This window comes from Stylophora pistillata, chromosome 6 (assembly GCF_964205215.1).
Source record: "Stylophora pistillata chromosome 6, jaStyPist1.2, whole genome shotgun sequence".
In the NCBI taxonomy this organism is placed as follows: Eukaryota; Metazoa; Cnidaria; class Anthozoa; order Scleractinia; family Pocilloporidae; genus Stylophora; species Stylophora pistillata.
This window is the reverse complement of record NC_142524.1, coordinates 27,038,858-27,051,748: the sequence shown is the minus strand read 5'-3', so window position 1 is coordinate 27,051,748 and position 12,891 is coordinate 27,038,858. Positions and strand designations below refer to the sequence as shown.

At 39.2% G+C, this 12,891-nt stretch overlaps 1 protein-coding gene across 1 annotated transcript; it reads left to right on the top strand.

The window, feature by feature from the left end:
- The first annotated feature begins 102 nt into the window (after positions 1-102).
- LOC148729201 (polycystin-1-like protein 2) lies at positions 103-12,643 on the top strand. The gene is made up of 11 exons (XM_088725227.1): positions 103-889; positions 1,322-1,910; positions 2,404-2,589; positions 3,188-3,313; positions 3,523-3,717; positions 4,358-4,618; positions 5,186-5,896; positions 6,464-6,697; positions 7,248-8,546; positions 9,181-9,349; positions 9,712-12,643. The coding sequence occupies exons 1-11, from the start codon at positions 168-170 to the stop codon at positions 11,460-11,462; spliced, it is 6,243 nt and encodes a 2,080-aa protein (XP_088581353.1). The 5' UTR covers positions 103-167; the 3' UTR covers positions 11,463-12,643.
- The last annotated feature ends 248 nt before the right edge of the window (positions 12,644-12,891 follow it).

The window sequence follows — 12,891 nt, the reverse complement described above, 5'->3', positions numbered from 1 at the left end:
TTGCGCCTCAGCAGCTTCTTGATGTAAACTAACAAAATAGAGGACTCCAAAATAAATTTGAAATTCCAATTTTTTTTTCTTTTTCCCCATTCTTAGGTGATCTGACTAATATTAAGGATTCAATAGCGGTTTTAATTCATGATGTTAATACACAGCCAAGAAGTCCAATGAAGTTTAGACGAGATCAAACAAGAACACTGTTTGCATCTTTAAAAAAGGAAAACTTTCTTCTTCAAGAGGCCTCGTTCGCATGGAAGATAAGAAAACTTTCGCTATCACCTTTTAACATTTATGATCCGCCGGAGTTGCTCGTGCCCGACACTCTCGAGCTGTACATAAGACCAAACTTGCTGTCGACAGGACTTAAAGTGGTAACATTTGAGCTGCGAAAAATACCCGAATCTGATTTAACTGCTCTAGATTTTGCTTTTATCGAGGTTCTCAATGCAGCTCTGGAAGTCTCCATTGCAGGAGGAACTGAGGTCGTTCGATCTATAAATAAACTAATTTCAGTGGATGCCAGTTCTTCGTATGACAACGATTTGAGTGCTGGAAATTCTTCAGGAATGAAATATGACTGGTTTTGCTTAGTAATAACGCAATCTAACGTCTCTAGAAGCTATACTCCAGTGTCTAACGTCAGTTTTCGGGGATCGGAGAGCATATACCACACTCTTGTGGATGCGGCTGCAAATGGAACCCTCTTTCAGTTGTCAGATGATGTCTTTCTACAGGGCAAAGAACAAGCTAAAGTGACCTTAGATAACAAAAAACTCATTAGCGATCAAACTTACTATGTGGTTCTGACGGTAAGCAAAGATATCCGCGTAGCAAGTGGCATACAGATCATTCATGTTCGCGATGGAGACGTACTCGACATTCGTATTTTGTAAGTATAGTTTGTGGATACAAAACAGTTAAGAGTGACGGAAGCAAGGTTGGAATCCGTTCCTATCTAAGATCAGAGCAGCCGTCTTCCAAATTCTTAGTGATCAGAATGATCAAATAGAATAGTTTAAAATCTACCAATCCTCGCTCAGGAGCGATAAATTTATTTCATATTTTTTGCAAGGAGGGGGAAATTTGTATCACTCTCTCATCAATGACTCTCTAGCCTTGACACAAATTTTCAATCGATTTATGTCGGTATAGTTGTAGTTACCGACAAAAGCCGCACAAACAATAATTTGATTCCATTACATTCTTAAAATTAAATAACAATCGTTTCCCTGCAAATACGAGCCATCTTAGTGCGATAAAGAAGGACGAATACAGGAGACTCGATGGCCAGGAAAAATATGTCACATTTTCTTTTGCACAGGTGCACCTTGAACTGTGACTCGCCGGCTAGTGTATCATCTCTTATTTCCCTACGAACTGATTGCAATTCAATTCATTGTCCTGTGTCCCTCGAGTATGAATGGAGCTTGCTGAAAAACAATGGAAACAATTCTCACCCCCAATGGTCTACTCCGATGCACTTTAAAGATCTCCTGGGTACAAAAGTAGATTCGAAAAACCTTGTGATCAAAGAACAAATGCTTCTACCCGGGTCTTCCTACAAAATCAAGGTAAACGTTTTATCTTCGAACGGGTCATTTGGCTCTGCCGTATACCAATTTGACACAGTGGAAAGTCCATCAGGAGGAAAATGCCATGGTGTACAGTTGGACAGAAAAGATGTAGGATCTTGGCTAAACATTACCTGTCAAGGTTGGAGAGATGAACATACACCTCTTAGCTATGAATTCTTCCAGGAGTTAACAGATGGAGAACTCGACATGCTGTCTTATGGAGTTTGGCCGCACAGTGTTGTTTATATACCACCCTTAGATAGAGAGATCGTTCGTTTTAAAGTTGCAATTGTAAATGTATTGGGAGCAGCCTCCACAACAGGATTTTCTATCAAGGTATTCATTTATCAAGGGTTACGTGACTGATTAATGATCTTGATGGCAACTATTACCGAGGTTAAAAAGAGAAATCTCGTCAAGGTATTTGTCTGAAGGGGAAGATAGAGAGGAAAGCTATTGTCCATTCACGATTGCTAGTTCAATTTTGGTGTAAAAATATAACAGTGCACTTGATCAGAGGACGTAGAGGGCATTAAAGTTTACAACTAGCCACAGTGTCAGCAAAATCGATGTAAAGTTAATATAAACCGGGAGTTACTGAAGCCGGATATCCGGTAGGAACTATGGGATGTCTAAGAGAAAGACCATCATGGCGTCCACTGATGATCAAATGTAACACCTCTGCTTTCAACTGTTTATCAAATCGTTGCTAATTTTATACATTCTGTAATGAGTTCAATTCGAAACATCACAATCGGTGCTTTTTTTCCGAAATAACTTATAACTATCGACGGTCCGCTTATATGTATGTGTTTCCCTTATTTCATAGTTGAACCAATCCTCTTTGTTGACGGCAGAAGACGTGGACTACTATGAGCTGCTGGCAAGAATTGAAAGAATGGACACTTATTTTGAGATGAAACAAATAAATACGGCAATGCAACAGGCAGACACACTTCTTTTGTTACTCAAAATGGTCGTAAAGGAAGCTGATAACAGAACATATCTTCCTCAAGTAAGTTAACTGCACTAGATAAGTGGCTTCGAACATAAGCATGTAGCTAAATTAACAAATAAAGAAACCTTGACTGTGCTTTGTTCTGTTGTAAAGGACTTTGGAGGCGGCTTGAAATGACAAAAGTGTTGGGGTAAACATGGAACTATGTCTCGTGTTTCTCTATACTTCTCGGCATGTTTACATATTTGCGTTATATCCAAACTTTATTAAAGTAATTAATATTAGCTTCTACTCATCGGGCTTTATGGTGCCAAATTGTGTTTCCAGTCGCATGATGATATTTAAAAATGAGTAACAAAACAGTTTTCAACAAATATCTCACCGCCGAGACGGGGTTTAAAAGGTTTAGTCTAGCATGAAGGGATTTTAAATTCGTCCGTGAGATCCAGCGTAATTATTCTAAAAGATCCCCAATATGCACGTCACAAGAAAATTAAATCGACACACAAAAACGTTTTAACTTTCCCCGCCCTTTTTGGTTTCTTCTTTGTTTGGCCAACGGTATGCAACTGTTATAGGCTTATTAGTTAACGTGTTTTTTGCTTTGCAGCTACATGTCTGGTTCCGTTTAACGTATATTTTTTCCTTGCTACAGATGAAGAATTACGTTATTTCTAAGATCTGTGAAGTTCCAATTGATAAACAGGAGCGGTTAGTCCAAGTTGCTGTTATCTTAAAGAAAGCCACACAGGATGACTCCCTTGTCACGCACAATACAACGGTATAACACTGATCTCCATTCTTCTACTACACTTGGTCTCAGAACGAGAACGCTTTTTGAAATTCCGACTAATAATAGAGTTCATGCCAGACGGTTGTGATATGGAGTGTAGGATAATAAAGATATGAATCAATGGATGACAGTAACACAAAGCTGTTTGCTTAGTGAAAAGTTTTACCCACAAGGACACATTGATATTTTTCTTCCAGTTCAGCGTTTTGAACAAACTCAACGAGATGTCGAACCAGCTTTCACTGAAAAATGTGCAAGAACGCAGCTCTGAAACCCGTCTTCTTTTTGAGGGAGCAAGATTGTTAATGCATTGCACTACAAATATCATGGATTCCAGCTCCAGGCGACTCCTTACGGGAAGTTTGTCTGGAAACTTTGATAAAGAGGAAGAGGTATTTCAAACGTAGTATATGTTTTCCACATTAAAGTGAGTGAAGCAATTCTTCAGAATTTTAAAGACGAGAATTTCAATTGAGCAGACATAAAACAGGTGTTTCTAAGATAGTGATTTCTGCGCCAGTGACCTATTGATCCATGTCGACGAGTTTTTTAATTGATCAAAAGGAAGATTCTAGAAAATAAGATAAAGGAATTAAAGAGCCGAGCTTTTGCTTTCCTCTTCTAGTTAAGTTGGGCAGGGCTTGACTACAATCGTATCCAGTAGAACAAAGCAAAAAGCGGAGACAGCCTTCAATGCTCTGTTATCAATAAATAGAATGATACCACCAAGTCAAACTTCATAACAGTAAATAGGCAAGCTCTTTTAGAAAGAAAGTGATAGAAACGGTACAGCCAAGTGATACATTAGCAAGGTCTGTACCTTACCCAAGACAGTGGAAATCGAAAATTCATAACTCCACTGAGCCTACAAATATGACAATTATTAGATAAGAAAGATGAACATCGAATTTCCTCTTTCCCTCTCTTAAAGTTTTAGAAATATCCATCACTTTGTTCTTCCTCTTCTCCGGGAGCAGTTCCTGTTGAATCGATAAGGACTGATAGGGTTATCAAAATTTCACGTAATTTTAGATAACTGTGGGAAAGACAATTATGGCCCGTTGCCGGGAATTGACTGAAATGACAACCAAGACACTGCTATCATTAAAGTTGCCCGGCGAAGAATACACCACCATTCGAAATGAGCTTCAATCGACGGTGCTTGGCAAACATGAATCAGATGACTTGAACCTTTTAGAAATCAGCGATGGAAAAGCCGGTTTTGTATTTCCACTTCTAGATAGCAGGGCGTTGAAAAGCTGGGTTGGAGACAGCTCCGAAATTGGGGTAGAGGTTTGTGACTATTTCAGTTTATAAATCGTAAAGGTTGGGAGTCAATCTTAGTCTATATCTATATTTGGTATATAAATGTTGAGTTAGGAAAATACGAAGACTACCGCGTTTTCATCCCTGAAACCCCCTGATGAGTGGGCGATCACAAACAGGCTTGTGTAGTCTTTCTATTTCCCTAACTCAACATATATCGCGCTATAATTTTATGTATCGAGCACGGTAACACGGAAAAATTGAAACGCAGACTTCCTATACTTGGTATATATTTATATTTGGTATATATTTTTGTTTGACATGCTGATGGCAATGAAGTTTTTCAGATTCTCTCGGTTATCCCAACAGGACGGTAAGAATGATTTCTATAAAAGATTTGAATAACGATCAAAAATGCTGCAGTATTAAATATTAGCCAATCTATAGTGGATGTGCATCGTAACCCGAAATCGGAGCAGGCTGGAGCAGTTCGAATCCAGAATGCGGGAGAATCCAAGTTTTTCATCACTATGCACGAATGAAATACCTTCAATTACATCATTTTATTTTCACATCCTCTCCTTTATCTTGCAGATGATGAGCTATAATTTCAATCCATATACGACGGACAATAGCAGCAGTAGAGTAAGATCAAAGGTTGTCAGCCTTGTCCTAATGGATGGCACTGGCAAAGCTCTTAACCCAACTGACCTACCCTCGGATATAGAAATTGATATTCCAATATCAAATTATGATCCCGTAAACAGCACTCGATCAGATCATTTCTTAAATCCTGGCAGGATGCAATATCATACGATAACCGTTCTTGAGGTCGATACTACCATAAAACTGACCATTACAACCAAAACAGCAGCTTCTATAACTGTCTACGTAAAATTCGCTGAACAGCCAACAGAGATCTCCTACGATGAGGTGATTCATTTATCCAAAGAGAAAAGATCAAATAGCGCCGATTGTGAATTGGGAGAAAATTGCTCTCTTAGTATCGTCGTACAGGGCAAATATCCAGGCAACTATTTCGTTGGCCTATTGGAGAACAGTGAATCTCGAAAAGAATTTTCAAGGTCTAGAGGTAGAAGATCTTTTCTGCCAGAGCCACCCACGCAAGAGAAGTGCGTTAAGTTCAAGGATCCTCCACCAGCAGTTGTTCCTCAAGTGGAGCATGTGATTTTTGTCCCTCAATATGACTCTGATAGGTCTGTTAACTACAGTTTGCAAGTTGAGACAATATGGTGTGCATTTTGGTCTGAAGCGGAGCAGAAATGGACAAATGAAGGATGCAAGGTGAGAAAGATACAGGAATAGAATGAAATAAGTCATGACACGCGAAAAAAAACAAAAGGGAAATACATTTCAGACCATTTAACAGAAGTCGTTTAAATGTTGGTTTTAAGCTTTAAGCTCTCTGTATGTTTTCGAGATGAAATAAATAGTTTTAATAAATAGTCACTTCATAAATTCGGTATGTCATCCTGATCCTTTTCAAGATAGCCATTCGACATAAACCTCTTACTGGTTAATGTCGAATTAATTTGATGAGGTGCTTCCAGTTGGCTTGTCAGCTCAATTGGTAGAGCGCTGCACTAGTATCGCAGAGGTCAGTGGTTCGAATCCGGTACAGGCCTGAATTTTTTTCAGGTCTGATTTTCACTATTGCTCAAATAGTGCTCTTTACTGCGAGGATCGTGCCCAAGTACGTTCCATTTCAAATCTTTTAATCGAAGCTGGGTATGTAGGCTACATAACTTGATCAAGAGCTCTTCGCACGAACAGTTGTTCTTCTTTTCGACGAAAAGCAACTACAATTAGTCCAGCAAAATGAAAGCCATTGATGGATGAACTGATTTTTAGGTTAGCCGAGAATCCAACCATTTATCTCTGAAATGTCTCTGTAATCACTTGACTGCATTTGGGGGAGACATCCTTGTTGCACCGAATACCATTGACTTTCAACTGGTCCAGCGGGCATTTGACAACGTGGATCCTGAGGACCTTCTCGTCTTAGTAACATTGTGCTCTACCTTTCTGGTTTACTTTCTTGTTTTGGTAAAAGCACGCAGGGCTGATAAAATGGATGTCACAAAGGTTGGTGTCAAATCAATACATATTGTTCAATGACAAAAGTGATACTATGGACATACTGAATTCAATCAACTACGATGCAATTAGTTGACCAGCAGTTAAAACAAAATTAAAGAAATGGTCCTTATGGTTGAGTTACAATTAGAGAAATCAAAGAAAAAGATCTTGAAAAAAAGGACGCTTAGCTCCGATGCCTAATTTTTTATTGCTTCTTTGCGATTCATTAATCGCATCTCACTTGCGAGGATCATTTCTTTGCAAAGACAGCTTAACAAGTTAGCAGTTAAGATCTTTCATAATTTGAATTTCTATTGACCATTTTACCTCTACACTTACAGTCATTTCGGGAAAATAAAAAACAAAAAAATTAAAATTCAGAGATAAATATCTCCTGAAACTCTCGCTAGTGGGATTCACGTCATGTTACGAATTCTTTCACAGCTTTTTTAAAATTAATATCGTTGTTGAACAGGCAAGATACCGTGAGTTTTATGTTCAGCCAAACAGTAATGTTAATCGGTGTTTGACTTTGACCGATTGGCTTTTTTTTCAGGACAGTCCTCTTATATCCTTGGCAGAGCATAAAAAAGGTGAATACATGTACGAGGTATCCATAACAACTGGCAGATGGAAAAGTTGTGGCACTAGCGCCAATGTATCCATGACTCTTCATGGGACTGAAAGTACCAGTGACGTTATCAAATTAAATTGTGACATCCCATGTGAAAGGAAACTGTTCGCTGAAGGGAACACTGATAATTTCCTCCTCCGACAGGACATGCCCCTAGGCGACATAATTTTTGTCCAGATCGGCCATGACATTTCTGGAGAGAACCCATCTTGGTTTATCAGCGAAATTTTGGCTTTGGATTGTCAAACAGGACAGAGATGGCTGTTCAGTTGTTATCGCTGGCTTTCGCTAGAAAGGGATGACGGTCAGACCACGAGGAGATTTTATGCAAATAATTTCAAAACAGGCAATGAATTTAAAAGAACATTTAGCACACTGCGAAAAAAGGGTTTTGCTGACGATCACTTGTGGTTGTCAGTGCTTTGGAAGCAGCCAAGACATCATTTCACTCGTGTTCAGCGAGCATCCTGTTGTTGGAGTCTTCTGTTGTTGTCAATGGTAACATCTGCCATGTTTTATGAAACAGAGGACCTAACACAGACGAAAATACAGATTGGACCTTTTTTACTAACTCCAAGTCAATTTTCAATCGCTTTGCAAAGTGCCTTGATTGTTGTCCCTGCAAGTCTGCTAATTGTGCTTTTGTTTCGTAAAAGCGAACCTAAGATAAACACTCAAGCAAGGAAGTATACTTGTGGGAGAAGCGATGGAAAAGTATCGTTCACTCTCCCTCATTTTTGCGTTTATATTGCATGGTTTCTCTGTGTAAGTACGGCTATCACTTCTGCCCTTTTCACGGTATTTTACTCTCTCATGTGGGGAGGAGAGAAGTCGGCACGTTGGTTAACAACAGTGGTGCTATCGGTGTCTACAGATGTCATAATCTCCCAGCCACTGAAAATACTTATCGTATCCGTCATTGTAGCATCGGGATGTGGATGTGATCGGAGGACAAGAAGGGAAACAAAGTCAATTAACGGACACAGTGGGGAACAATTAACTAGTGTTGTGGATCTTTCATCCTTGGATGTTGATCGTGCAAGAAAGTATAAGAGAAATGAGAGGAAAATGTTCGCATACTTCAAGGAACTGTTGTTCTCAATTACATTCTTTGCACTTTTTTTGATTGTCTGCTATGGAGAAAAAAACCACCATAGATACAAACTAAATGCCGCCACGGAGGGAAGCTTCCAGTTTCAGGATGATATGGGACGCTATAAGGTGCGTGCCCTCTGAAGTTAGCAAGGCAAATATATAGCATTATTACACGACTCAGGCAGTCAGAGGGACAGTAACTAAAATCAACCAATCAAAATACTCTATTGCCGGTCAATATTCTCTCAGTATTGGACCGGGCACTGTCCCGAATGGTCCCGAATGATAACGCACTTGTGTCCCTTTGAACTTCAGTCGTATAATAAATCTCTTATTAACCAAGCGCGAGGGTCGTACTGGAAGAATATCGGCCCTCGGTCTTTTTTGTACGGACCTTAAAGTTTGCTGTTTGGAATTTGTAGTCATCGTTTACCACCCTTATGCACTTTCGTCAACTTCTACTTCTCCATCAGTTTCATTATTTCTCCCAAATATGCTATGGGAATGCACCATGACTACTTCAATGACAGCTGTAGACAATTTTTCTAAATATCGACCTGGGATAGGAAGTCGGATCCTTGAAAGTTTTTTGGAGAGTACGTCTTTAATTTTATTACTTTCCGTTGTTAGAGAATGATGCAGCTTCCCCGAAGACCCTGGACACATGTGGTCAATGCTAATGTAGTATCCCTTATTTCAGATTTATTTTGTTTTGTCTTGTACGCTGACAACAATTAACATATATTTTTTTAAAAAATAGATTACCGATGCTAGTCGGTTTTGGAGATGGGTGGAAAATATCTTTTTGCCTACACTTTTTGTAGACGATTGGTACAATGGACAGGTAGAGAGAGTTTCAGAATACATTGGAAATAAGAAATCAATTCTGGTCGGTATGCCTCGGCTGCGACAACTAAGGGTCATGAAAAGTAAGTATATCAGCTGTAAGAAAGAGGTTGTTTTGGTGCAATTTCTCATCTGAAATTTTGTAGTCAAATGATTATTTTAATGAATTGAAATAGCACCAGGTCTAAAATGTCTTTTTCTTTTGGAAAAGTGATGACGACACAGCATGAGGACAAATTTCAGTTTTATCAAAACTTTAATGGCTTTTAATGTACTAACGAGAACTACTTTTGGTGTAAAAAAATAACGAAATTGAGCTGCATTTTGCGATATACAGATCAATATTCCTGATATTACAGATGAGCTCCATAAACTCGCCAAAGAGGGGATCTAAGGTATTGAAAAAGTCATGCTCAAATATTGAAATGCTTTCTTTCCCTTACAGATTCTTGTGAAGTTCAAGAATTGTTTAAAAACACATTCACATCTTGCTTCGATTTCTACTCCTCCGCAAAGGAGGAGAAAGGAACTTGGATTGATCCTAGAAAGATAAATAGTTCTTCAATTCTCTGCCCAGAAAATTGGGAATATGATGCAGACAGAAAGTTCGGCGGCTTCGATTTTTGGGGTCGTTTTTCTGTTTACAGTGGCGGAGGATACATAGCTAATTTAGGATATAACAAGGTCACTGCGAAAAGAGTTATCGACGACCTACAAGAAAACCAATGGATTGATCGGCAGACAAGGGCTGTGCTGGTGGAGTTCTCACTGTATAATCCACCAAGTAACCTTCTAGCAGTGATAACTTACTACTTCGAAGTCCTTCCTTCTGCCTTTGCTGGCACATTCAAGAGCTACGGAATTTTGCCTCTGAGTGCGACTAACTCTCAAGCTCATAGCACTTATCTGCTGTTTGTGTTGTTGTTCGGCATTCTGCTTGCTTGCTTTTTTGTTTTCCAGTGCATCAAACTCTATCGCGAAAAGTGTTGTTATTTCAGGTCGGTGTGGAATTGGCTGGATATGTCGCAGATAGTCGCTGCATCATCGGCGTTACTTTTGCAATGGATGCGGACCATGGAGGCTACAAAAGCTTTAGAAATACTGAAAGAAAATCCTTATATTCCCGTCAGCTTCCATCGTGCCTTACTTTTGCACGAGTTGGAAGAAGTGGCTATTTGTCTAACGACCGTGATTGCTACAGTACGTCTTCTGAAATGCTTCTATTTCAACCCAAAGATAATTGTTTTCACCAAGACCCTTCTTAGACTGTTTCAACCCACAGCTTCCTTTTTTATGGTGTTTTGTATAGCCGCAATGGCCCATGCACTATTGGGGGTCATTGCCTTTGGGTCCAATATGGATACATTCGCCTTAGTACATAATGCTGTTTTCTTTCAGTTTCTAATGCTTTTGGGGCAACCATTCCCTGTAAATGAGCTCAAAGAAGCAAATCCTATTGTAGGCAGCCTTTTCTTTTTCACTTTCTTTTGCACGACCAGTATAATAATTTTGAATATGTTTATCGCCGTAATAAATGAACATTACACTACCTCGAACGCTGAAAGAGGAGGAGAATACTATGAGCTGGCGCAATTTATAATTAAAAGAATTGTGGATATTGTCTTAGGACAGAAATCTGACCGAAACCAGAACTGGAGGAAACACGAGCTTTTTGAGCCAGATCCTTCTCCGGGGGAATGTTCCTCCGGTGGAGTTCAAAATGGCGCCTTTTCACCTAAGTGGACACCAGTCATGTACCGGAGCTGCACACATAAAATATCCAGGACAGGAAGATCCTTAGTAGGCGATAGTGAAGACTTCATAGAGTGTTCAGTTTGGGAAACGTACGGGCCAGAACATTTGTTGGTGGAAAGTTCCAAAAATGAAACAGGCTTTACACGAGTTAACCTCAATAAGTTTTCCAGTTACGTCGCCGACGCAAGACGATATAGCATCAAGACTGATTGGAATGCATTGAAAAAGTATTATGAAGATGACGATGACGAAGACAATGACGAAGGCGAAGACGGCGATGAAGACAACGATGACTATGGTGACGACGAAGAAGACGATTACGACGACGGCAACGAAGACGACAACGAAGACGATGAAGTTAATGATGACAATAACGAAAATCGTGGAGAAACAGAGAAAGGAAGACCAGAAAGACCCGAAGGAGTCGCAAGAATAGTTTAAAAGCAAACTTATCCGTTTCAAACAATTTTTTTAGACGAAATTAGTGAGTAGCATTTTTCAGACAATGGTTGTAAAACGTCTTCATTCTCCGACAGGTTTCGTCTAACTGTCGTAGACTTCCTCAGGGAGTCAAGTAAATACTAAACGCTGGTATTTTAAGCCAAATTTAACGGCTAATACGGGAGCCAATGACCATAAAGGCTAGTCCAAACTTGCGAACTGGAACAGGCGAAATTATGAAAATTTTGAAAAGTATTTAGGCAAGGTGAAAAAAATTTTTTAAGGCCACAGTTGCTAGAAACTTCTCAAATTTTTCACAACTTCCCCTTTTCCAGTTCGTAAGTCCAACCAAGCCTTAATGGTCATTGGCCCATCCTAGGACGCGCAGCAATACTTTGAAATGATTTTAAGACGTCATCTTGAGTTTGTGATTCTTGTACTATGGCTTAGTTTGGTTTCAGATCCCCTTAGGTGTAAACCAGTCAATGCAGTTTTGAAAAAAATCTTGCTATTGTATTCTGAAGAATGAATATTTGAACATTTAATTTGAACATTTATTTAATTTAATTTTTACTAAAAGTGAAGATGAGGGTGACCTTCGCAGTAATAGACACTACTTAAGCAGTAGCGAAAATGAGGTCTAAAAAAATGCAGGTCTGTATAGAAGCTGAGCCCATGACCTCTACGATACCGATAGGTTGCTTCGCAGTAAAACCCCCTCATTGATACACGAATGACTGTGAATATATGACTATCGTATATTTGAACTGCGGATTCACATATATGATATCAAGTATATGATAGACGAAGCTCAAATATTTGGTTATTATATATATTTACAGTCATTCATTCGTGCTTTGTTTCCTTTCGCCGACCGCCATTCACAGTTCGCATCGTCATTTAAAATTATAAGTTCTGTTTTGTCAGTAAAACATGAAATGTTGCTCGGATGTATATGCTCACCAAATAGGTAATTCTGCGCTGACCTTTAGTCCCACTGTTCAGCAAAAAAGATTTGTCAAGATAAAGTTCAAATATTACATTCCTATGCTTCTGCCTGTAGGTGCCCAGCCAGAAAAATTCATGGTATATATGATCAAAACAATGATTCATTTAGTCTAAGGTATTGCTGTGTAAGTAAACATTGACGACTTGAAAAATGAAAACTCTTAGTAAGCTTAGATTGTTAGTTGTCATATCGTTTGATTATGCCATTCACAGAAAAAATGCTTGAATATCCCGTGCTCCATTCTTTTCGTTATTCATATTTAATCACTGAGCTACAACTGGCTACTGCTATAGCTGTTCACTGACATTTGGTCGTCAGAGGATCTCTTTGTTTTGCCGTTGCTATCGTTCCAGTTGTTTCGTTACCCTCCCTCCCGCCTTGGGGGCTAACCCTTCCAAGGGGCTATTCGTTTGCTCATTA

Excerpts from the sequence above, each read along its gene's own strand:
- LOC148729201 (XM_088725227.1), top strand. The coding sequence starts at position 168 with ATGAAGTTTAGACGAGATCAAACAAGAACACTGTTTGCATCTTTAAAA. Across the intron at positions 3,718-4,357 it reads ACTTTGATAAAGAGGAAGAG|ATAACTGTGGGAAAGACAAT; the intron begins GTATTTCAAACG and ends ACGTAATTTTAG. Across the intron at positions 9,350-9,711 it reads ACAACTAAGGGTCATGAAAA|ATTCTTGTGAAGTTCAAGAA; the intron begins GTAAGTATATCA and ends TTTCCCTTACAG.